Here is a 25,609-nt window from a genome sequence, read left to right on the forward strand (position 1 = left end):
CTTTGCATGGTGCGGCCTTCGTTAAAGAATACATCAAGATTATTTCATCTCGTTTAAGAATTTCCATTATTACATTTTATGGGTCACGTAAAACTACGACAACAATCCCTTTAAAACCTAAATATTTGTATGATGTAAAATGCTCTTTATCTCTAAATTGTTGAATTAAGAACCTCTCTCTAGTCTCTTTGTTACCATAAACACACTTATTGCATGATAAAGTAAGATTATTAAATATTCATGTAAACAGGAAAATACAAATAAATTATTAGGATTATAGTAGATATTAATAATTCAATCATTTCACACACAAAAAAAAATTTGAAAAAAAAATCTGAATTAAAAATTCAATGAAGTAGTGATTGTTTCAACTTGGATAATTTCTCTTCCTTCTTCTTTATTCTTAGTGTCATCAGTTGCGTCTTGATTTCCTTAAACATGTTTATCTATAATATTTTTCTAAATAGATCTGTTAATCCATTAATCTATTTATATCTACGTGTTTCTTTGCTAGATCTGTGTATTTATTAATTTGTGTTCATCTATATGTTTGGTGGCTAGATCTTAATATTTATAAATTTATGATTAACTCATATTTGTTTGGTGGCTAGATATTTTGTTAATCGCATGAAGCGTTGATTTGCCAATGACTTGTAGAAAGCTGGATTTTCAAACATAATTGAGTTATGTTCGTTTGTCCTTTTCTCAGTCAGATCGATACATTTATTAATCTATAAATAACCCTATTCCGACTGACGTCTGGTTTACCCAAAATAGACGGGAGGGGGGGTGGTCTAGCCGCCAAACATATATATAAACATAAATTAATAAATGTATAGATCTAGCCACCAAACATATATATGAACATAAATTAATAAATGTATAGATCTAGCCTCCAAACAAAAATTGTGCAATCTGCTTTTGTTTGTTATAGGCTTTCCAAAGAGCTATAAAATGCTAAAAACCAATGACTTAAAGTAGGTCTAATTATAGATTTAGTCTGGTAGAGGTAAAACAAGGCATTCAGGAAGTATGTCTGAGGGCTTAGGCTGTAAGTTTTAAGGCCCAACTGATATCCTTAAGTGATGGGCATGTGTTAGTTAGAAAAGCAAGAAAATTTGATCTTCAGAGCTCAAATACTTTTTGAGTTATCGCAAAAACACGACAGGGGGGTCATATTACTGGTTTCTTCTCTTTTTGCCAAAATAATTTTGTAAATCGTTAAACTTAAGGCCTTTAGGTCTTCATTTAAGTCTTATCCATCGTGGTTAGCCCTATGATTATATATATACAAGGTGTCCCACGAAACATGACAGTTGGTGAAAAGTTTAAAATGTCTTCTTCCATAGTTTGTTAAGTCGTTTGAACCCCAAAAGAATAATATAAAAATTTTCATGCCAGCCATATTATAGTAAAATTGATTTCAAAGTAAAATATATTTGAGTAAAAGATTTTTTAAACTAAATAAACTGCAAGAAGTCTATAAAATCTAATGCAGTATATGGAAGAAGGCATTCAAAACTATTCACAAACTGTCATGTTTCCTGGGACACCCCAAATAGGTTGTCAAGTACAATAGATGGCAACACAGAATGCGTACACTTTCATTACAGCTGATTAAACGTCATAAGTGTCAACCTATTTGGGACACCCTGTATATAAATACCTACCTCTATTCTTGTCTGCTAGAGGGTGGGATTCTGGAAGAAGTTGAATAACAGTTTTAATCAGCTGAGGCTCTCTCCTTGTAGGAAATACAATCTAAATAATAAAAGGTTTTAGGTTTTTTAAAAAAAAATATTTCAACTGATATACGGTACTATCATTTTCAAAATATATTATACACCATTACTTTAGTGATTGTGATTGTTTACCTCTTCAGATAGCTACCTCTTCAGATTGTTACCTCTCCAGATTATTACCTCTTCATATTGTTACCTCTTCAGATTTTTACCTCTTCTTATTGTTACCTCTCAATATTGTTACCTCTTCAGATTGTTACCTCTTCAGATTGTTACCTCTTCAGATTGTTACCTCTTCAGATTGTCACCTCTTCAGATTGTTACCTCTTCAGATTGTTACCTCTTCAGATTGTCACCTCTTCAGATTGATACCTCTTCATATTGTTACTTCTTCAGATTGTTACCTCTTCAGATTGTCACCTCTTCAGATTGTTACCTCTTCATATTGTTACCTCTTCAGATTGTATTCCTCTTCATATTGTTACCTCTTCATATTGTTACCTCTTCAGATTGTTACCTCTTCAGATTGATTCCTCTTCATATTGTTACTTCTTCAGATTGCTACCTCTTCATATTGTTACCTCTTCAGATTGTTACCTCTTCAGATTGTTACCTCTTCAGATTGTTACCTCTTCAGATTGTTACCTCTTCAGATTGTTACCTCTTCAGATTGTTACCTCTTCAGATTGTTACCTCTTCAGATTGTTACCTCTTCAGATTGTTACCTCTTCAGATTGTTACCTCTTCAGATTGTTACCTCTTCAGATTGTTACCTCTTCAGATTGTTACCTCTTCAGATTGTTACCTCTTCAGATTGTTACCTCTTCAGATTGTTACCTCTTCAGATTGTTACCTCTTCAGATTGTTACCTCTTCAGATTGTTACCTCTTCAGATTGTTACCTCTTCAGATTGTTACCTCTTCAGATTGTTACCTCTTCAGATTGTTACCTCTTCAGATTGTTACCTCTTCAGATTGTTACCTCTTCAGATTGTTACCTCTTCAGATTGTTACCTCTTCAGATTGTTACCTCTTCAGATTGTTACCTCTTCAGATTGTTACCTCTTCAGATTGTTACCTCTTCAGATTGCTACCTCTTCAGATTGCGAAATTTTAGGTTTAGAAGCAGCTTGTTTAGCATCTGCTTCCTTTTTAGCTTGGGCAGCTTTTCTGGCCAACAAATTCTGATCTTCTGGGTAATCCTAAACATATTCTGGTATTGGGTAATCCTATAAATATTTGGTATATTGGGTAATCATATACATATTCTGGTATAATGTGTAATTCTAAGCATATTCTGGTATAATGTGAAATCCTATACATATTCTGGAATTGGGTAATCCTAAACATATTCTGGTATAATGTGTAATTCTAAGCATATTCTGGTATAATGTGTAAAATCCTAAACATATTCTGGTATAATGTGTAATTCTAAGCATATTCTGGTATAATGTGTAATCCTAAACATATCCTGGTATAATGTGTAATTCTTAACATTTTCTGGTTTAATGTGTAATCCTAAACATATTCTGGTGTTATGTGTAATCCTAAACATATTCTTGTATTATGTGTAAAATCCTAAACATATTCTGGTATAATGTGTAAAATCCTAAACATTTTCTGGTATAATGTGTAAGCCTAAACATATTCTGGTATTATGCGTAATCCTAAACATATTCTGGTATAATGTGTAAAATCCTAAACAAACCTTCATCGCTGATTGTAAATCCCATTTAAACAGAACAAAGAGGGTTGTGAATCCATGAGCCTAAATAAATAGGGAAAATAAATTTTATAATTTAGTTATTTTTTATTTTAAAAAGAGACTGTCCACATCATTTCAACTGTGTCCTTCAATCTTTCGTTTGAGCAAAAAAGATTCATATGTCCTTGTTTTTGTTTCTAAAAATTGAAAATTCCAATTCTGGTTTTCCATAAAAGTAACTTGGAGATTTATTAAGCGGAGATAAGGAAGAAAATTGTCAGAATTTAAAAATTATCCAGATAAAAAAGCTACGATATCTCATTGTATAAAAGGATATATAACGTTTCAGCCATGGGAAATATATAATTAAATAGGTTTTTTATTTCTGTAGGAGACCTTTTGGTTAAATATTCGGAGGCCGAATTTAAAGAATTTGAGCCGTGGCATAAAATTAATCCGCGGCTCAAATATGGTTGATTCCACTTAAAATCGTATTCATTATTTCAAGATTTAAGCCGGCGGCGGTCAATTGAAACCAGTTTTTGACGGATTTTAGACGCGACTCAAATTCATTAAATTCGGACATGGGTCTAAAACTAAAAATACATCTTAGCTTTGGGTTAAATCAAAATTTATTTTTTATCTTTTTATTTTATCAATTATAGCGAAAAAAAATTTCGACACCAGGTTCCATTTAACAAAAAAGTTGTTACAAGTATTTGTTATAATCCTTCAAAATTTTCGGGTTAAAATGTGTGTATGTCAATTCATAACATTGCTGAAGTAGCAACAGCAAAAGTAACATTTTGTTGGTAATATCGATTATACCAGATTTTTTTTAATATTTTCTTCGAAATTCTAAACAGAATATTTAGGATAATTCATGAATTTTTATGTGCTTAATTTTCTACACAACAAATTTTAGTGTTTCTTCAAATTGCACATTTTTTTAACTTTAAAGAGGTTCCATAAAAATCAGACAAGTTTTCAAATTTTGATTTTATCAAACTATGCCAAATGTTGATCCTGAGAAAAGAAACATGTAAAAAAAGAAAAAGCTATTAAATTACCCTAATACTAGCAGTTCTTCTATTCATGCCTCCTGATCCAAGCAAAGCTATTAAATTACCCTAATACTAGCAGTCCGTCTATTCATGCCTCCTGATCCAAGCAAAGCTATTTCTCCAAAACAAACTCCAGGCCCCAGGGTCACAAATACAATACTATCATTAGGACCTCCAACCACCTTGGCAAAATAAAATGTTTAGTAAAAAGAATTTTCACACTTTAAGTCTGTACAGTTTAAAAGTGTACACAGTTTTTGCAGTACATTGGTTGTTTATGCAGTACACTGTTTGTTTATACAGTACACCGTATTTTATGCAGTAGACTGTTTGTTTATGCAGTGCACTGTTTGCTTATGCAGTACATTGTTTGTTAATACAATACATCGTTTCTTATGCAGTACACTGTTTTTTATGCAATACACTATTTTTTATGCACTGCACTGTTTGTTCATGCAGTACACTGTTTATTTATGCAGTACACTGTTTGTTTCTGCAGTAAACTGTTTGTTTATGCAGAACACTGTTTTTTATGCGGTACACTGATTGTTTATGCAGTACACTATTTGTTTGTGTTATACACTGTTTGTTTATACAGTACACCGTTTTTCATGGAGAACACTGTTAATACAATACATCGTTTCTTATGCAGTCCACTATTTTTTATGCACTGCACTGTTTGTTCATGCAGTACACTGTTTGTTTATGAAGTACACTGTTTGTTTATGCAGTAAACTGTTTATTTATGCAGTAAACTGTTTGTTTATGCAGTACACTGTTTTTATGCGGTACACTGTGTGTTTATGTTATACACTGATTGTTTATGCAGTACACTGTTTGTTTATACAGTACACCGTTGTTCATGCAGTATACTGTTTGTTTATGCAGTACACTGTTTGTTTATGTAGTACACTGTTTGTTAATGCAGTACACTGTTTGTTTATGGAATACACAGTTTTTTTATGCAGCACACTGTTTGTTTATGTAGTACACGGTTTGTTTATGTAGTACACTGTTTGTTTATACAGTACATTGTTTGTTTATTTAATTTACAGTTTGTTTATGTAGTACACTATTTTTTTATACCGTACATTGTTTGTTTATTTAATTTACAGTTTGTTTATGCAGTACACTGCTTGTATATGCAGTACACTGTTTGTTAATGCAGTACATTGTTTGTTTATAAAATACACAGTTTTTTTATGCAGCACACTGTTTGTTTATGCAGTACACTGTTTGATTATGTAGTAAATTGTTTGTTTATACACTACATTGTTTGTTTATTTAATACACAGTTTGTTAATGCAGTACACTGTTTGTTTAAGTAGTACACTGTTTGTGAATGCAGTACCATATTTGTTAATTTGTTAATGCAGTACCATACTTGTTAATGCAGTACACTGTTTGTTTATGCAGTACTAAAATTGTTAATGTAGTACAATGTTTGTGTACAGTAAAACCCTTAATAACGAATACATCGGAAGAATTTATCAAATGTCGTCTTGACAATTTTTCAATGAGTTTTATACTATATTACGTAAATTTCGGTATTTACGAAAATAAATAAATAGCCATGAATATGCGGGAACAGTTTTAAATTGGTCCATATAATCATTTAATTAAAAAACTAAATATCTGGAACATTCCATTATCAGAAAGTGAAGAATACGACATTTGATGAATTCTTTCGATGTATTCGTTATTAAGGGTTTCACTGTATGTACCTGTACTGCACCGCTAGAAACTATGAACATTTCCATCCCAACATCTCCTTTTCTACAAATATAATCCCCGGGTAGAAATATTATAGGTTTCAGACGACACACTGAGACAGAATATTGTATATTAACCAATTCCATTTTTAAGCGTTTTTAATTGCCATAAATAAATTTTAGCTATGTTGGCATTATTTACATCACAAATCATAAATGTAAAGGCTAAAATCATGCCGAAACCACAAGTTAACCTCAACAAAGGATTTCGGAAATTTATTTTGGCACTAAAAACGTCCTTTGGAAAAAAGTCATAAAAAATTCTCTGGAAATAAAGTCCTAGATACCATTTTGAGACTTTATTTTCAAGGACTTTTTTTCTGGTTCCAGTATGATTTAATACAAAAAAGTCTCCTAAAAAAAGCCCTCTTAGTGGAAAATGCATATTTACAAGTAATGTTCACAAACATGGAAAAAATGGGCTTAAATCACCCCTGCTTATATTTAATATGCAGATGCATAGAAAAAAAGTCCTTTTTATGAAAACGTTTAAGACTTGACCTCATTTTCCCAAGACTTAGGACTTTTCTCTTCAGGATTTTAATTCCTGTGATCTTATTTCCTGAGACACTATTGGCAGCCCCAATACAATAATATTTTAGGAAAAAAAGTCCCAGAACTCTAAAACTCAGAACTTTTTTCCAGTGACATTTTGTCCTAGGACTTCAGAAAATTGGGACTTTTTTCCCAACGTTTTTATTTCCAGAAACTCTTTTACAGGAAAAGAGTTTCTGGAAATAAGTTTCTTACATAGATTCACACAAGTATGTTCGAAGGTCATCGTCATTCAAGGAAGTTCTTATATAGACTTTATGACCATAGAACTTTTTTCTTCATAGTAAAACATCTTTGGAAATTAAGTCCCTTAAATCTGATTTTAAAGTAGTTCTTAAATTCCAATTTTTTTTGGAGCTCTCTGTAAATCCGGGTTTACATTTACAATCTGTTGATTAGGATAATCTTTTGGATTATACTTTTGGAAAATTAAATATTACAAAATAGAAAATTCTTAATCTGAACTTCCCAGATTTAATATTCTAATATTTCCTATCATCTTAAGCAGACCAGGGTTACAACCATGGAACAGTTTCACACCGCTAATTGTTTTAAAATGAATGTTCAACGCAACATCTAAAAATAATAAAAGTAAATGTAAAAAAGTAGAAATATGGTTAAAGGGGCTGTAAGCGTGATTTCAAGCGACCTTTCATTTAAAGAGGAGAATTTCAGATTCACAACGATACCATTCAAACCTTTGACTGATCAAGGATGTCGGACATATCCCTATTAATCCACTGAAGTTTGCAAGTTATATTGTATACACTATTTCATTTATATCTTTGTAACCCGTTAATATAATTCATTGACCCTAGTTGAGGTCAACTTATTAACCTGTAGGCTGTACCTTTTTATATCTAAATATAGACAGTTCAACACAGACTCTTGTTATTTACAGATAGTATATACCTGGATAGGTAGAGAGGATAGAGTTTGTGATAGATTGAAACAGCGTATTTAAGCTGATAAAGAGTAAAGAGGAGTTACGCAAGATAAGCTGTTTGAGTTCAGAACTTGTGTACAGTCGCGTTTTAGAGGAATTCAAGCGGTTTTAGATATGTCAAAACAGACAGATCTCTGTATTCGATGGATAGTTAAAGGTCTTCAGGATACCGTTGTGAATCGAGCATTGCCCTCGTTGAATGGAGGTTCAATTGACATTAAGCTCACAGTCCCAATTTAATGTTAAAGATAACTCTTAAGAAATGAAAGTGTTTAATTTATCATCTTGAAATTGTTTTTAACAACTATTTAAGGCCAAAAATCAAAAGATATGTGATTTGTACAATCAGATAAAAAAAAGAGGCAGGATCTTTTGGTTGATTATAGCACTAAGTAACAATTGATAAACTCAATACCTACAAAACAACTTTTGAATTCAGGGGGTTGTACTCTAAGGGATTGTTCACTACTTTAAATCTAACAACGAAGACGACTTCCATAAGGAGTATTCAGTACCGCGGCATTACCGGTCATCATTTTCCCGGGTAAATATTGCAGAATGGCGCGCTCATCAAAACTTTTCTGTGAGTTCCACGTAAACTGGCACCAAGTCTTTACACGGTTCATTGTTTCCTTAATATAATCAGATATATTTAAGTTTAATTTAATATAATGATATTTTACATTTACAAAAATTTTCAAAATAAAGATTGGGAAGAAAATGTTATGTGCCCCTGTATTCAAAATGAGCCCCACAACTAATTATTTAGGAGTTTTTTTGTTCCAAAAGAGGTAAGTAGCTGTGAGAACTAACGAATTAAAGGATGATAGGGATATATTGAAAATTTCAAAAGATACACAACGGTAAAGCTTATATCCAATCAATAATATAGATTATTGATTATGAAATAATTTATTGTCTTTTTCCTAAGTTTAAAAATGTTTAATTCAGATAATTCCTAAAATTTTTTTTTGCAGTAGAAATACGCAAGACAATTTTGCAAAGAATTCACAATTGAAAATTCTCAGTTTAATCTAATATCAAAATCTTACTTAAAAACATAAAATTTAGCTTACAGTTCCTTTAAAGAAGTTTTAAGTATATAAAACTAATACCTCTGGCAAGTGCATCCTAAACATATACTGACTTATAGCATCAAATATCTTCATATATTCATCTTGATTTCTAACAATTCAGATTTTTCAGATAAAAAAAAACTTTTTAAACTTTTTTAAATTAACCTTTTCTTGGCCAAAAATGAAATGCTTGAACTAAGTTGAACCACTTCTTTAAGCTGTAGAGAAGTGGTTCAAATATTCATTAAATCTGGTCCTTGTTCCATTATAAATCATCAGCCTGTTATGAAAATGTGAAAAAATCTAGAATTTAACCTTGTAGATTGGGCAATTATGTCCTTAAACAAATGAAGATAAAGTCAAACTTATTTGATGAAACTACAGGGTGTCCCAAAAAACATGGGAATTCAGTGATGAATTGGATATCGTCTTTGTTATGAATTAGCATTGTAATACCTAATTTCAAAACCCATAATGTTATTATGTCTGCTAAATTTATTTAATGAAAAGGGTAAAAGACTGCAAAGATGTGTCTATAATGTCTCCGCAAGATGAACAGTGAATACGGACAAGTTTACTCTGTTTGTATACTGTAATTTTCTTGTTTTACTAAGTACAACCGGTTGCAGTCAAAACATAAAAAAAAAATGTAAACATAGCAGACGAAACTCTTACAGATTACAGCTTTCTCAGTAGGTATCACTTTACTAAATCAAAGAATTATTTGAAAAGACGATATCGAATTCGTCACTGAATTCCCATGTTTTTTGGGACACCCTGTATATAATTTTCATTAAAAAAAAAAATCATAGATTTGATAAATTTTAGTTGGTAATTTCTAAATAGAGAGAGTTCTAGATACGACTGGTTCAACTACCTCTATCATTCATAAATTACCATCTCTAATAATCTTATTTTGAACAAAAATTTTTCATTCTTAGTCTGATTGTTATACAGGGTTAAATGAGAAGGAAAAGATCGTGTTTCTGTTTCATTTATAAAAGATATAATTGGAAACCTCTTCTTGGGCCTTATTTACAGTTTGAGCTTTCGGATTCAAGCTGCATGTTATTTTCTACACAGTTGAGTTTAATATTCTATTTGAGGTATTTTCATGGAAGGAATTGGCGCATTCCGGGTTTTTATGAGAACAAGACTCAACATTGAGCCTTATTCTCCCCTAAAACCCACCAAGGTCCTTACTCCTTAAGTCGAGCCAAAGAAATTGCAGCTGTCAATCGCGTGACACACGCTGTTGTCAGAGTTGGGTCGAAGATTGGGTCGTAAAGTCGGGTTTAAGGAATTACGGCTCAAGTCAAAGTTTTTAAATTGCGGGCTCTCTGGTTTATCATGATTCCTTGTGTTTGACAATATCCTGCCTTGACGTTACCAATGAGGACAGCGAAGACGAATATGCCCATGAGCCAGCTGACCGCCATGAACAAGATCTCGTAAGGGTTGTCCACCAGGGGCTTAGGGTTCTTCCCAATAGACATTGCAGTTTTTACAGCAAAATAGAAACATCTAAAATATAGTAAAGTACAAAACATTCGAATTTATTTGTTAACAGTAATAAGATTTTATGTTATGGTGAAACACCATTTCTAAAGTTTTCTTTGATACATCTAAATTTTTTTTTTGAGATTTATGGGTATCAAAATATCTGTCTTGAAACACTGAATTTAGAAGCGTTAAATTCGTAAAAATCTGTTAAAAATTAAGCTAATTATAAGAAAAAAATTGGTGTTTTGAAAATTATTTGTATTAAACAAACTAATATGGGTGTTATTCAACAATTCAAGACGCACATTTTTTTATACCCATATCATCATCTTTTGAAAAAAAACCTTCCCGATTTTCTGTTTTTTTAAATCGTTAATTACTGAATGAATTTTGATTTGTTTAATTTTTTTTCTTTTAAAAATGATGATTCTAATTTGCTACTGTAAAACTTTTTGCTGAAGCAAAAAGGATTCGACATTTTCGGTAAAATTATTTATTTAAAATTATTTTTTTCTGTAAAATTATTATAAATCTGCGTAAGAGTTCGAAATATTAGATTAACAAATAATTATTAATCTTTAAATAGATTAAAAATTATAATCGTATAAACCTATTAATGTTACAAGAAAATAAAATTGATCCTTTTAATAGAAATATGTAACAAAAAAGTGTTAAAGAATTTTAAAGAAATAGAAGAATGAGTAAAATCATTTATTTTCTCTGATTAAAGTTATTTTTTCTACCTGATGTATGCACTACCGACCCCACTATAAACAAACTTATTGCTGCCTAGTCCTTCCCAGGCTGAGAATGCGTAGAATGCGCATGCGTTCAGATGAATTAAATACAGCATAATATTCACAGTTCTTAAACACATGAATTTTTATCAATTACAAGCTTGGGAACCCAGCTTTGATTGGAGATTTAAATAATTTTTCAAACCAAGTATTCTCATGGTTTTAAAGAGTTAGCCAACCAAAAGGGCCTGGTGTCTCTTTATAGTATGACACCCCTCAAATAAGTATTTTGTTTTTTTTGATTGAGGTAAAAAATCTCCAATTTCTAATCTTTAAAAGAAATAAATACTATGGAGATATGGTTCTTTTATTCATTTTCGAAAAAAATATTAACTTTTGTTATTGGATAAGATCATGGTTTAATACTAAGCTAGGATAAACGGCGAGAGTAACAATAAATCATTTCGAAATGTTCGAAAAAACGTTAATAATTCACTGTCGAAATGTTAGGATTTCTTCTACTAATATACAAAATTAAGTGTAGCGCCGTAGAGAAGTGAATTGCTTTTCATGATTTTACATTTCTATTGTAATATGAAAAATTAAAATCATCTTTATAACTATGTATTTTTAAAAAAAATCTTGTTATCATCAATTTAATGTTTTAACACAAACGTAAATTCATTGAATAAATGAAAACTTAGCATCGTCAATATAAAACACTTAATCATTTGAAATAATTGTTAAAGATACCTGATATATTTTCATTGGTTAAAATAGAATACCTGACAAGCCGAACTACTGTTGGATGAGGGCTGGCGGCGTCCAATCTGATTTTGAAAAAAGGAAAATTATTTTTAAAACATGTTTTGTAAAATGAGCTATAGTAACAAATGTATGAAGTAGTAGTTACATTGTTTATACATAAAAAATCACATATTACTTAAAAATTATTGATTTTTATGATTTGTTTGACATTTTTGCATTTTTTATCGATTAAACTAAGTAATAATTTTAATTTTATATGAGTTTTATTATCTCTTTTTAGAGAGATTGAATAGACGTAATTGCATATAATTATCTATTCTGTTGATTTTCTTTTCTGTTTCACCGACAGAAATCCGCAAATAAGTTTCTGATATTGATATTGATATCAATATTTACAGTAGGTGAGGGTAATGGTATTAAAGAATTTTCGAAAGAACATTACAAAATTAATGTAAGATAAAAAAGCTGTGAAATGCATCGCCAAATATTGATTTTTGAACATAATATTTAGATGATAATAATTGTTTTTATATTTATAAATATTCTACACTAAATATTACCTATCAAATGCTCGGGTAAAAGTATAATTTTTCAAAATTCTATTCAGCCTGAGAAGTGACGTGGTTCCTCTTTATCAATCAGTTTTATCCATTTTTATTCATAATTTTTTGCTATTTATAAATAGTTTAATTTTGTTGAAAATTGTTTTGAATAACACTTGATACTTATGATAACAATATTATTTACATCCAATTACATTCAATTTCCTTTTTTTTAGATAACATTGTTTTAATTTTACGTTTAGATTTTTTGAAGAAGATAGATCCCTGACTCCTGTGAATATATAGAAAACATCAAAGGGAAGTGATGAAGCTAAATCAGTTTTAAAATCTCCCTTCTGAAAGTAAGAGTAAGGATTCCAAAAATTGAATTATTAAAATCATAAAAGCACGAAAAATCTGTCTAAAGAAATAATAAATATAATATAGCATGCGAATTTATCGGTTCGATCCTTCCGGGATGAAGCGCACGCTGAACCAGACTAGAGAAGATCAAATTTCCAATGTGATTCAGGGTTACCCGCATGGGGTGAGACTGTAAAGACGACTAGCACACTGTCTTTCCGCCCGTCAAAAGTAAACTTCTTTGTAAGGATCTCTGATTTAAAATACTAAATGAAGAATGTTGCATAACATTACAAGTTTAAATAAAGTCTTCTTCAGTGAATATTGTTTTTAAATGCAGCATATTTAATGATCTGGCAAAGGAAGAAACAAGCATAGAAATATGCGAATAGAACGAAAATTTTAAATTATGTGCAGTCGTCTTTATAGTCTTATCTTTTGTGGGTCACACGGTATGTCTTGGTCAAATATTACTGCTAGAAAAAATGGGTTATCTAGGCCAAATAGGACCATACAGGGCCAAATAGGACCATACAGGGCCAAATAGGGCCATACAGCTGTGGAAAGTTGCATCAATTTTCAAGACTGGATTGACTTTGAAGTGTTGCAACGCCTTGGCTTCAGATTTACTTCTCAAAATCACAAATACTTTTTGTAGCCCTAGACATGTAAATTTTAGAACTACAAAGCGCTTTTTATTTCAATGGAATGAACAACATTTTACAGAAATGCTAATATAATTTAATAATAAATACCTTGATATAATTGATAAACATATTTCTTCGCTGAGATTCGTAAATTCCATGTTCATTCAGATACATCATACGAGGCTTAAACAGATACATTTTTTTAAATGTTCGAACTGTGTTGAAGTTTTTATGAATTGTACAGCCTACAGATTATCTTACGCCGGAGCGTTTTCCAGATTATTTTTTAACTTTTATCTTTATTTAAAAAAAGAGGTATAAACTCTTCTGGGACCACCCTTGATTCAAAAAGTATCAAATTTTTGAATTTTCTAACTAACTTTAGACTTTTTATCTTATTTTCCTCTATCCGACTAAATCTAAATTCAGATTTCCGACAGGTGTCCTGCATGGAGCGGACTCTCTTTCATGGGGCGGACTCTTGCATGGAGCGGACTCTTGCATGGGGCGGACTCGACCCCTAAAGTTTTGACCATTTTAACACAATGTTAGACTTAAAAAGCATTGTTAAAACATTAACAATTAATAGTTGACATATATTAAATACGCATTTTGTTCTTAAATGTTTTTTAAAGTGGGTAAAGTCAAAAGGTTATTTCCACTTACATGTCGTCTTCCTTTCGAGTCATCAAACAATTTTTTTACTGAAGACATAGATATAATTTTTAATGTGTTTTTCAAATAAAAATACATTAATAAATATCTCAAAATGCTTTTTATGTTCAATATTGTGTTGAAATGGTTAAAATTTTAGGGGGAGTCCAACCCATGCAAGAGTCCGCTCCATGCATGACACCGGTCATTGGATTTAGACTTTGCATACGTCTTTGGAAAAATTTTGCACATTTCCAGTTTTCCTTAAATACAAATTTAGTTTTTGAAAGTTTTGCAAATATTTTTGCATATTTGGATTTGCCGTGGTTTAAGGGCATTTTAAAATTGTATAATTTATCATATTTGGCGCATTTTTTGTTTAATAACTTGATAATGCAATAAATGTTTAAAAATTTTCAAATTTGCAATCTTTTGCAGATTATTAAAGTATTAGAGCCCAAAAGGGCTGTCCAAAAGTGTATCAAATGTTATAAACTTGTATAACAATCAGGAAATATACAGGGGGGCCCCCCCCCCCGACTTTATGCGGAAACAAGACATCTGTCTGAATAGGGTTAACAGACCCTTTAAATAACCGTCAGTTTTAAAGGTTGAATAAAATGAAATTTATGAATTTTCCTGTTCGAAATCATCCATTGTCTGTAAAGTGTAAAGTATCCGTTTATATTTTAAATCTTACGATTTTGTTTTGTCCGATTTTTTCGGAATTTTTCCAATCCTAGATTTTTTACCTTGATTAGTAGAATATCTGACCAATAGAAGAAATCACTTATATAATCCCCTGAACACAAAGTGAAATATATTTACCATCTTAAAGGACTGTATGCGTAAGCTCAAGTGACCCTCCATGCAAAGATTCAGCAATACCCGATACACAACGGTTTACGTTAAAAGCTTTGTATGAATTAGATATCAATGTTTATAATTTTGAAAACTGTTTATTTCGGATTGTGGTTTCGCTAGAAAAGTGACTTGTGCATTGCTTCTGCAGAAAAACATATAGAAATTATCAGAATTTAACCTAGAAAAACGAGAATATCCCTGACAGTGTTGATCAGATAAAGGTTTTAAGGGTACCGTTGTGAATCGGGCATTGCCATCTTTGCTAGGAGGGTTACTTGAATTAACGCTTACAGTCCTTTTGTGAGATATCATATTGAGAATAAGACATATTTTTTAAGTTGAAAGATAAATGAGGATTAAAGTTATAAATTTACCATGAATTAAGAAATTTTCGAATATTTTATTGAAATCGATTTTTAAAAATTTCTTGAATTATTAAGGTTTCTTCGATACCATTCGTGAAGAACATTTCGGAAAATATAAAATAAGTAAAAAAAAGGAATGATCCAGTCTATTAATACAAAAAACAGATCAAAGCCCAGGGTGTAACAATAAACCTGGAATCAAATTGAAAATCGTCTTTGGTTTCTGTTATTAAAAGAAACTTTTTTGCCACCCAATATCATAGACCTTTGATATTTCCAACTATGAACTCAGATAAATCAATTTATCTAAGATACCAATAGGTTGCAGAAAATTTGAGTTGGTCGTAAGATCAGAATTTAAAAAAAAGTTTTTCTATTTTAAAGTTTTCCTTCGTGTGAATTTTCTTCTTGTATATTAAAAATTCAATGAATAATTATTAGATATTAAGAAAATTTGATTTATTTTATTGCATTTCGATCTTTAAGATAATTCTGAAGGTGCAAATTGGCAATTCACATTTCGGTAATCCCAAGACTTAAGATTTGATTTTGTAGATCGAAGGCTTACAATTTTAGTTTCTTGAGGCACACTGTATATTCTCATGAAACACATTAATAAAAAGTCATTCTATGATAAAAACATGAATTTTTATTAATTCTAAAATTATATTTCTGAATATTCAACTATCTACCTATCATCCAGTATATTGTGTTCTCAGGAGTCTGATATAGAGTAAAACTATAATCAATTAAATTAATATCAACCAATCAAATATCAACCAATCAAATATCAACCAATCAAATATCAGCCAATCAAATATCAACCAATCAATATCAACCAATCAAATATCAATCAATCAAATATCAACCAATCAAATATCAACCAAATAAATATCAACCAATCAAATATCAACCAATCAAATATCAACAATCAAATATCAACCAATCAAATATCAATCAATCAAATATCAACCAATCAAATATCAACCAAATAAATATCAACCAATCAAATATCAACCAATCATATATCAATCAATCAAATATCAATCAATCAAATATCAACCAATCAAATATCGTCCAATCAAATATCAATCAATCAAATATCAACCAATCAAATACCTCCAATCAAATATCGACCAATCATATATCATTCAAACAGATATCAACCAATCAAATATCGTCCAATCAAATATTAATCGATCAAATATCAATCAATCAAATATCAACCAATCAAATATCAATCAATCAAATATCAACCAATCAAATATCAACCAATCAAATTTCGACCAATCATATATCAATCAATCAAATATTAATCAATCAAATATCAACCACTCAAATATCGTCCAATCAAATATCAATCAATCAAATATCAACCAATCAAATACCTCCAATCAAATATCGACCAATCATATATCATTCAAACAAATATCAACCAATCAAATATCAACCAATCAAATATCGTCCAATCAAATATCAATCAATCAAATATCAACCAATCAAATATCAACCAATCAAATATCAATCAATCAATATATCATTCAAACAAATATCAATCAATCAATTATCAACCAATCAAATATCAATCAATCAAATATCAATCAATCAAATATCAACCAATCAAATATCAACCAATCAAATATCAACCAATCAAATATTAATCAATCAAATATCAACCAATCAAATATCAACCTATCAAATATCCCGTGTGCGTCTCTGATCCTATATTAACCAGGGGTGGAAATGTAATATTTTATCAGGTTCTTTATTCATTTTTCTTCTTCATTATAATTTATAACCAGGGCTCAATAGCTAGATTTTTTAATAAGATAAACTGGAATAAGCTGGATTATCCCTCTTCCCTTTCCACATGCGTTGATTACATTTTTTGATAAAAGCTGAAAGGTCTATAAAAAGAAATAAAAAGAAAAAAATTTAATCTTTTCTAAACGTTAATTGATTGATTGATTTGTTGTTTGGTTTGCTTATAACTAAAAGTAATCTATATAATTTAATTAATTGAGCCTTGTTCTGAGTGGGATAGTCCAGGCGTTGTATAGAAGGGCCATCATCAATATGCAATACCATACAGTAATCATCTGGGACTAAACATAAACAACTTGTAGTACACTGTACAGTTATCATCTGGGACTAAACATAAACAACGTGCAGTACACCATACAGTAATCATCTGGGACTAAACATAAACAACTTGCAGTACACTGTACAGTTATCACTTGGATCTAAACATAAACAAGTTGCAGTACACTGTACAGTGATCATCTGGGACTAAACTTATACAACTTGCAGTAAATCTGGGACTAAACATAAACAACTTGCAGTACACTGTACAGTGATCATCTGGGACTAAACATACACAACTTGCAGTACACTGTACAGTGACCATCTGGGACTAAACATACACAACTTGCAGTACACTCTACAGTAATCATCTGGGACTAAACATAAACAACGTGCAGTACACCATACAGTAATCATCTGGGACTAAACATAAATAACTTGCAGTACACTGTACAGTGATCATCTGGGACTAAACATAAACAACTTGCAGTAAACTGTACAAAAAATCATCTGGGACTAAACATAAACAACTTGCAGTACACTGTACAGTAATCATCTGGGACTAAACATAAACAGCTTGCAACACACTGTACAGTAATCATCTGGGAATAAACATAAACAACCTGCAGTACACTGTAAAGTAATTATCTGGGACTAAACATAAAGAACCTGCAGTACACTGTGCAGTAATCATCTGGGACTAAAAAACATAAACAACTTGCAGTACACTGTACAGTGATCATCTGGGACTAAACATAAACAACCTGTAGTACACTGTACTGTAATCATCTGGGACTAAACATAAAAAACTTGCAGTAAACTGTACTGTAATCATCTGGGACTAAACATAAATAACTTGCAGTACACTGTACAGTAATCATCTGGAACTAAACATATACAACTTGCAGTATACTGTACAGTAATCATCTGGAACTAAAAATAAATAACTTGCAGTACACTGTACAGTAATCATCTGGAAGTAAACATAAACAACTTGCAGTACACTGTACAATAATAATCTGTACATTCATCAACTGGGACTAAACATAAATAACTTGCAGTACACCAAGGAGAATTGAATAGAAGGAGGGGGCGATAGGGTTTCCGTACACTTTGCTGTGACGTTTTTGGACTGCTGAAGAACTAGTGTTTGCGTAACAACAATAATAAAGATTGTAAATAATAACACAAATGATAAACAGACATCTGGCATCTCTGCGCGTAAGTGAAGATTCACCGTATACTAACTCATGTTTGTTTACATTAGATCGGCTGCCTTTGTTATTGTTGTTACGCAAAAACTAGTTCTTCAGCAGTCCAAAAACGTCGCAGCAAAGTGTAAGGAATCCCTATCGCCCCCTCCTTCTATTCAATTCTCCTTGCAGTACACTATCCAGTGATCATCTGGGAAAAAATTAAAACAACTTGCAGTACACTGTACAATAATCGTCTGGCACAAAACATACACAACTTGCAGTAAACTGTACAGTAATCATCTGGGAATTAGGTGAACAATCCCTTTAATGTTTCTTCAATTAGTTAAACAATTCCTTTAATGTTTCTTCAATTAGGTGAACAATCCCTTTAATATTTATTTAATTAGGTGAACAATCCCTTTAATATTTCTTTAATTAGGTGAACAATCCCTTTAATATTTCTTTAATTAGGTGAAAAATCCCTTTAATGTTTCTTCAATTAGGTGAACAATCCCTTTAATATTTCTTCCATTAGGTGAACAATCCCTTTAATATTTCTTTAATTAGATGAACAATCCCTTTAATATTTCTTTAATTAGGTGAACAATCCCTTTAATATTTTATTCAATTAGGTGAACAATCCCTTTAATATTTTCTTTAATTAGTTGAACAATCCTTTTAATATCTTCCATAATTAGGTGAACAATCCCTTTAATATCTTCTTTAATTAGGTGAACAATCCCTATAATATTTTCTTTAATTAGGTGAACAATTATATCATTATTTAAACATAAAAAATGTTTTTATTTCTTTAAAGTAATTTTGTATACCAGTTTGAATTTATAATTATCATTATAATTATCATGAATAAAATTTGTCAAAGCATGTAGCATACCTATTCCACTTTAGCAAATAGTTTTTATATTCCATTGTTTGTTGACGACCCCTGTCAGAGCTATTGGCATTATGAAAAGTACCGGGTTTCCCACAAAAATGAGACCTCATTGAAGTCTCATATTTTTTGGGTAACTGTGTATGACCTGTGGGTGAAAACTATTTGGTAGAATAGTTTTCAGTATTTTCTCCCACCCTGTCAAATCTTGAAGAGGATCAGCTTCGGTAAAATCATCCTAGGAAAACCACCTTGGAAGGGACTGGGTTAAATTATCACAATAAACTCCGGTTTATCTCAGCTGTATACCACATAAATTTCCCTAGATCAAGGTTATAATGCAAGGAACGTTATTTCAGAGTTGTATGCATCTTTTGTACTGCAGTGTACTGTCTCTGGGCGGTAATGTAAACACAAGACGGATGTCGAAGCTTGACATGGGATCCATCTTTCACATAAAAAATCAATGAAATATTCTGGCCATCGGAAACTATTTTGTGAATTATCAAAATGTTATGCGTTTAACCTCCTCGGATAATATAAATTGTTTACAATTCCGCCCAGAGAGAACTGGTTTCCATATGTACGCAGAGTATACGCAACTGCAATTAACTTTCCTTGCATTATAACCAGAGATAAGAGAGTTACAGAGATCGATTATCAGCGTAAATATGCGATATTTTGCACAGCATGTTCTATTGTGTACAAGTACTGTATACAAGACCAATCAGAAAACATCTGTATTCAGGGATATTTAAGGATCCTTTGTATACAAAACACAAAATCTTTTAAAAAAAGACTGAATTTATAAATGTTATGTTTCATGTTTCAAAATGGAGTATTTCTTTAAAAGTTGTAAAACTTAAACCTTGAATGGGTATTATGTTCATCAAGTGGCCGTGAGATGGCACTCTAAAAACCTATCGTAAAAACGTATCATGTCGTGCCAGGTCAACTTAGGCCTACGTAGCCCACCCTGTGAAAGGAGATAAGCAGTCTTTGTAGTCTGTGATTACAATCTTGCCCTAGATAAAGATCATTCGCTTGGCGTACTATCTCAGTTTGCCTGACGTAGTATTTAATTGTACTGTACAGCCGGTGAAAACTCGGCCCGGTACTTGAGATGAAACAGAATTTATAGTGATACAATTTACAGACTAAATTGGGCAAAACAGAATTAAAAATTTATAACCCTATCTAGTAAAATTTAGGGTGATTAGTTCAATTGTGTTATTTATTTAGGGACATTTTTCAAAAGAAGAAGAGTTGTGATTTTATTCCAAAAATAAGGGTAATATGACTATTATTAGGTGAACATCACTTCATGTTTTTAAACTAACCCGTTACTTGGCATCTGCATCTAACGGGACAGGGAAATTTCCATGTAGAAGATCAGATTCGAACCCTTTTGAACCCGTATCTAGGGAGGTTATACAACGGAACTTTCGACGGCAGAGAAAGCAAACACAGCCATTTTGTTATGCCCCGGGAGAGTAAGACTCAGTCTTGATGAAGGATCAGAGGAGGAAGGTCGATAAAATCTCTAGTAGCTCCAGGAGGAGAAATATCTTCATCTATGATTCCAGATTAACTTTGGTTGATCCTCAGTTTGTATTTTAATAATAATGTAAAATAAATGTCTGTGCAAAGTTAGTGCTATAATCGATTCCATCTGGCTTGTTATATTGAGTTTCTCTTTGTAAAGTTTCCTTTATTGAGTTCTTTATACGTGAGTTTCTCACCAAGTTTATAAAACCAATACTGCCACGTTTAACAAACATTAGATTTAAACCCCAGTTTTTCTACCTGTGAGAGTAAAACCTTTTTTTGCCGTTTGGACAATTTACAATTAGATTTAAAGACAATTCTTTTGATGTCTTTGTGACTGTAAAGTAAATCAACTTTAGAATGTGTACTAGAAGGTATAGTCTGTTTTGTGAACTTTGTTCGTTTAGTTCAACATTTTATTTGATGAGCGCATCATATTTTTATTAAATCCGTAAGTTTAGTTGGACGTTAATTTTGTTTTTAATATTAGGCGTTTTCAACTATTTCCCCTCTGTAGACGCATAGACAGAAGTAACATTATTATCAATCGAATCAGCCTATAGGTTATATGGTTATATCCCCATTAACTTTTCACGAACACTCTCTTTACAGACTTTTAAAACCTTTATAAAATTGATAACGCAATAATGATGAAACGTACCTGGATTAGAAGTTTTGTTGATAAATTTTCCTTCACTTCTTCATCTAATCTTTTCAGTTCACCTGAAAATTAGTTTACACGGATTAAAGAGCTGGGAGTAGGGCCATGAGCGCATGTTAACGAGGATTGGTAGTTCTTTCTCAGGAACGAACGGAATTCCCAAAATCAACGATGCCATTGTTCCAAAAAAATACGAAACCTTGAAAAGCGTTCTTAAAAATATTGGAACGATCTATAATTAACAAAAGTGGAACGATTAATAGTATATAATATGTTGAAAAAAAAACAATCTGGAATCGTTAACTATTAAAATCAGGAACGCGTTTTAAAAAACACAAAGTATTAGGGTTGGATATAAATTGCATGTCGAGTACGAGTTTAAAGGAACTGAGTTTTGCTACAAATTCTACTTTCTAAAATCCTTTTCAACCCAATGTTATTGATTTTTAATATTTTAAAATATGCATTTTGTTAGATTAAATAATCAAAGTTTGAAAAATCAACATCATGGTTTGCAAAGATAAATGGATTAGAAAATTTGAGTTTGTTGCAAGAGCTCAGTTTCTTTAATTGAAATTTTCTCCCTCTCCCCCATATCTGGTCCGACTTTATGACCTCGTAGCTCCTCTAGTTCTTGTTTTTCGAACAAGTATAAGAAAGTCCAATTCATTCTGTTACATAACAGACATTTAAATCATTTTTGAATCAAATTTCACCCAAATTGACAATTTTATCAATTGACATCATAAAAAATTAGACATCGTTAACTATTATTAACGATCTAAAACGTTAACGATTAATTATCCACCGTTTAACGAAAATTATCAGTTTTCTATATAATTAGGGTACATTGGACATTAATGGCATTAATAGAGTGGCAAATCCGATTCAAAACCTCAAAAGCATTGTCTCATCTAATTTGAATTAGAAATCCATATTTTTTTTTTTAATAAACTGATTATTTTCATTTGTGGTCTTTATACAAAAAGTGACAATTGTGCATTTCTTGCTGAAGACAAATTTTCAAGCTGGAAAAACTACTATATCTTCCACATTATTGATCATATTAAGGTATCGTTGTGAATCAGGCATTTCTCTCTTTCACATCAATTTTCACAACTCAGCTCTAATCAACCCTGTTTAATCAACACTTATTTAAATATTTAAATAATTTTTATCTTTGCAAAGTAAAGCTCTCGTGGGTGTTTAAATATTCATTTTCTAAATATCATTGTTCTAGCTAAATAATATAATTCAGGTAATAGCAATAATATTTTACGTTATTAGATTTTGTTAGAAAACAAAGACAAGCACGTATAAGAAATCTTATATGTTTTCAAAAATAACTTCTCGTAATAAAGAGCTTTTGAGAAGAACAAACATGTATTGAACTTCTGAAAAATGTTAACAGAGCTGAAAACTTTAGAATGGTGGATATCGAGATTAATGCTTGATGCTTTCTTTTTCTTAATATCGAGACTCATCTGATCTTGTATCCTGAAAAGTGTATAAAATTCAACCAATCGGAGTTGCGTTGCGGAGTTGCGTTGTAACAGAAATTGAAGGGACTCTCTAATTTTAAAAAACGATTTTTGATTTTTCTCTTCCATATCTAAGAAAGAACGGGTTAAGAAGAAAATAAAAAGTGGTTCCATTGGATACTCAGATTAAGTAATCGAGATTAAGGATATCTCATTCTAACGTTTTCAGCTGAGATAAATTAGCTTTTTTTATGACTTTTGCAAAGAATCAACACTATAGAGAAGCTAAGCGGGCAAACATTATCCCCAGTAATATCAAAGACCTTCTTCTTCCATGGCTAGTTCAAAGTGTGGAGAGGGGGCACAGTGGGGTATTTAAGGGGGTCGGCAGCGCGCCTGAGAATTTGTTTTGTCTCTGTTTTGTGCATAAAATGATACGTTTTTCGTAGGATTTTATTACTTCATCGCAACATTACGACTTTGACACTTATCTCAAAAAAATGTCTAAAGCGGTGAAGCCTGTTTTGGATTAAATAAGAGGTTACTAAGAGGTTATGGTGTAAACTCATTTTTACCCCCCAAGCATGTCGATTTTGACTGGCCATAAACATTCCTTAGGGTCATGTGATGTGGAATACTATATTTTATTATGGATAAGGCACAGCAAACAATTTGGACCTGATTGGTTCAGATTTAATGATATTTTTAATTTTTTAAATTATTAAAATGATTTGAAAAAAAATACTCTATCATCTACAGGGTGTCCCGCGAAACATGACAGACATGAATATTTTATAATGTCTTCTTTCAAAATTTTTAAGTCGTTTGATACGAAAGAAAATAATAAAAATATGTTAAGGGAGTCATATATTATGGTAAAATTGATTTCATAGTAAAATATGTTTGAGGAGAAGATTATTTTATCTTAATAAACTGCAAACAGACTTTACATACTATATAACGTAAAATACATTCAAAACTATTTACCAACTGTTTTATTCAGTAGGACCCCTGTATTCATAATTAATAATTTTCATTTATTTTAATCATGCTCCTCATTACTTTTCTAAAACTGAAAGTTCTTTCATCGAGCCTTCGTTAAAAAAGAATAAAAATAAAGAAAATTTCTGTTGAAGTGTTCAATTAAGAATATAACGTTCAGAATAATTCAGATAACTGATCTAAATATTATGATTATGATGAGCCAGGATATTGTGTTTCCTCAGCATTGATATTAAAAACATAAAACCGGTTTTATACATGCAAATAAGATCTATAAGGTTAATCATGAACGATGAGATTTTAAATGGCCCTCCATTCAAAGATTGCAATGCCCGATTTACAAAAATGCAAAAATGCCCTTGAAACATTTTTCTGATCAATATTGTGGAATAAACTTTGTATATGTTATTCTGCAGTTTTCTGATCAATATTGTGGAATAAACTTTGTATATGTTATTCTGCAGTTTTCTGATCAATATTGTGGAATAAACTTTGTATATGTTATTCTGCAGTTTTCTGATCAATATTGTGGAATAAACTTTCTATATATTATTCTGCAGTTTTCTGATCAATATTGTGGAATAAACTTTGTATACGTTATTCTGCAGTTTTCTGATCAATATTGTGGAATAAACTTTGTATATGTTATTCTGCAGTTTTCACCTTTGTAAAAAAAAACCATAAATTGGAAAATTATCATTTTTTTAAAATTTTTAAATGTTCTTATCTAATTCGTAATTGATGAATTCACCGTTGTAAATCAGGTATTGCCAGTCCCTCTAATAACAATGAGAAATTCTCTAAATATGATAATCCGAAGATTTAATTCGATTTTTTGTTCACTGAGATTGGAGTAGAAGGTTGGAGAAGTTACCTGAGGTTGGAGTAGGTGGTTGGAGAAGTTACCTGAGGTTGGAGTAGGTGGCTGGAGAAGTTACCTGAGGTTGGAGTAGGTGGCTGGAGAAGTTTATCTCTCCATTTCTTTCTTCGAAGTTGAAATTTTTGTTTAATATCTGCTGCCTGCCCAGCCAACTTTATATACTGGGAAACAAAATAATTTTCCATAATTTAAGTTGATAAAAAAACCGTTAAAAGCATTTTTTCCCGAACAGAGTAAAATAAGGTTCTTTCTTTGTTTTGTAATTTAATGTAATCTTTACATAAAATCAAACCACATTTAACATAAAAGGAACTTAATTTTTCTAATCTCTACAGTTTAACACAGAACTTCGGAGATATTGAAAGAACCTATAAAATGTCGGCTAAATCTCAGTAATTGTAAAAATAAATAAATAGCCATGAAGTGCGGGAACAGTTTCAAGAGGTCAATATAATTATTTAATTAGAAAACTAAATATTCGCATCATTCCATCATTAGTGGGTTTAGTATATCTTCGCAACCAGATGGTGTAAACCTTTGCATGGCGACAGGTTGTAAGTAACAC

The 25,609-nt window shown here is 31.1% G+C and overlaps 1 protein-coding gene across 1 annotated transcript; it reads right to left on the minus strand.

The window, feature by feature from the left end:
- Positions 1-217: 217 nt before the first annotated feature.
- Positions 218-25,201, minus strand: LOC111697857 (cyclic nucleotide-gated cation channel beta-3). Its single transcript, XM_023467992.1, has 22 exons — positions 25,103-25,201; positions 21,682-21,743; positions 19,621-19,710; positions 17,328-17,407; positions 15,995-16,041; positions 14,826-14,875; positions 13,528-13,602; positions 12,695-12,765; positions 12,428-12,496; positions 11,885-11,929; positions 11,106-11,228; positions 10,239-10,383; positions 9,175-9,197; positions 8,899-8,968; positions 8,310-8,415; positions 7,330-7,413; positions 6,235-6,335; positions 4,576-4,692; positions 3,450-3,509; positions 2,836-2,943; positions 1,671-1,761; positions 218-431 (listed from the first exon to the last, which is right to left on the minus strand). The coding sequence occupies exons 4-22, from the start codon at positions 17,399-17,401 to the stop codon at positions 340-342; spliced, it is 1,551 nt and encodes a 516-aa protein (XP_023323760.1). The 5' UTR covers positions 17,402-17,407; positions 19,621-19,710; positions 21,682-21,743; positions 25,103-25,201; the 3' UTR covers positions 218-339.
- Between the last annotated feature and the right edge of the window lie 408 nt (positions 25,202-25,609).

Source organism: Eurytemora carolleeae, unplaced genomic scaffold (genome assembly GCF_000591075.1).
Source record: "Eurytemora carolleeae unplaced genomic scaffold, Eaff_2.0 scaffold285, whole genome shotgun sequence".
Lineage (NCBI taxonomy): Eukaryota > Metazoa > Arthropoda > Copepoda > Calanoida > Temoridae > Eurytemora > Eurytemora carolleeae.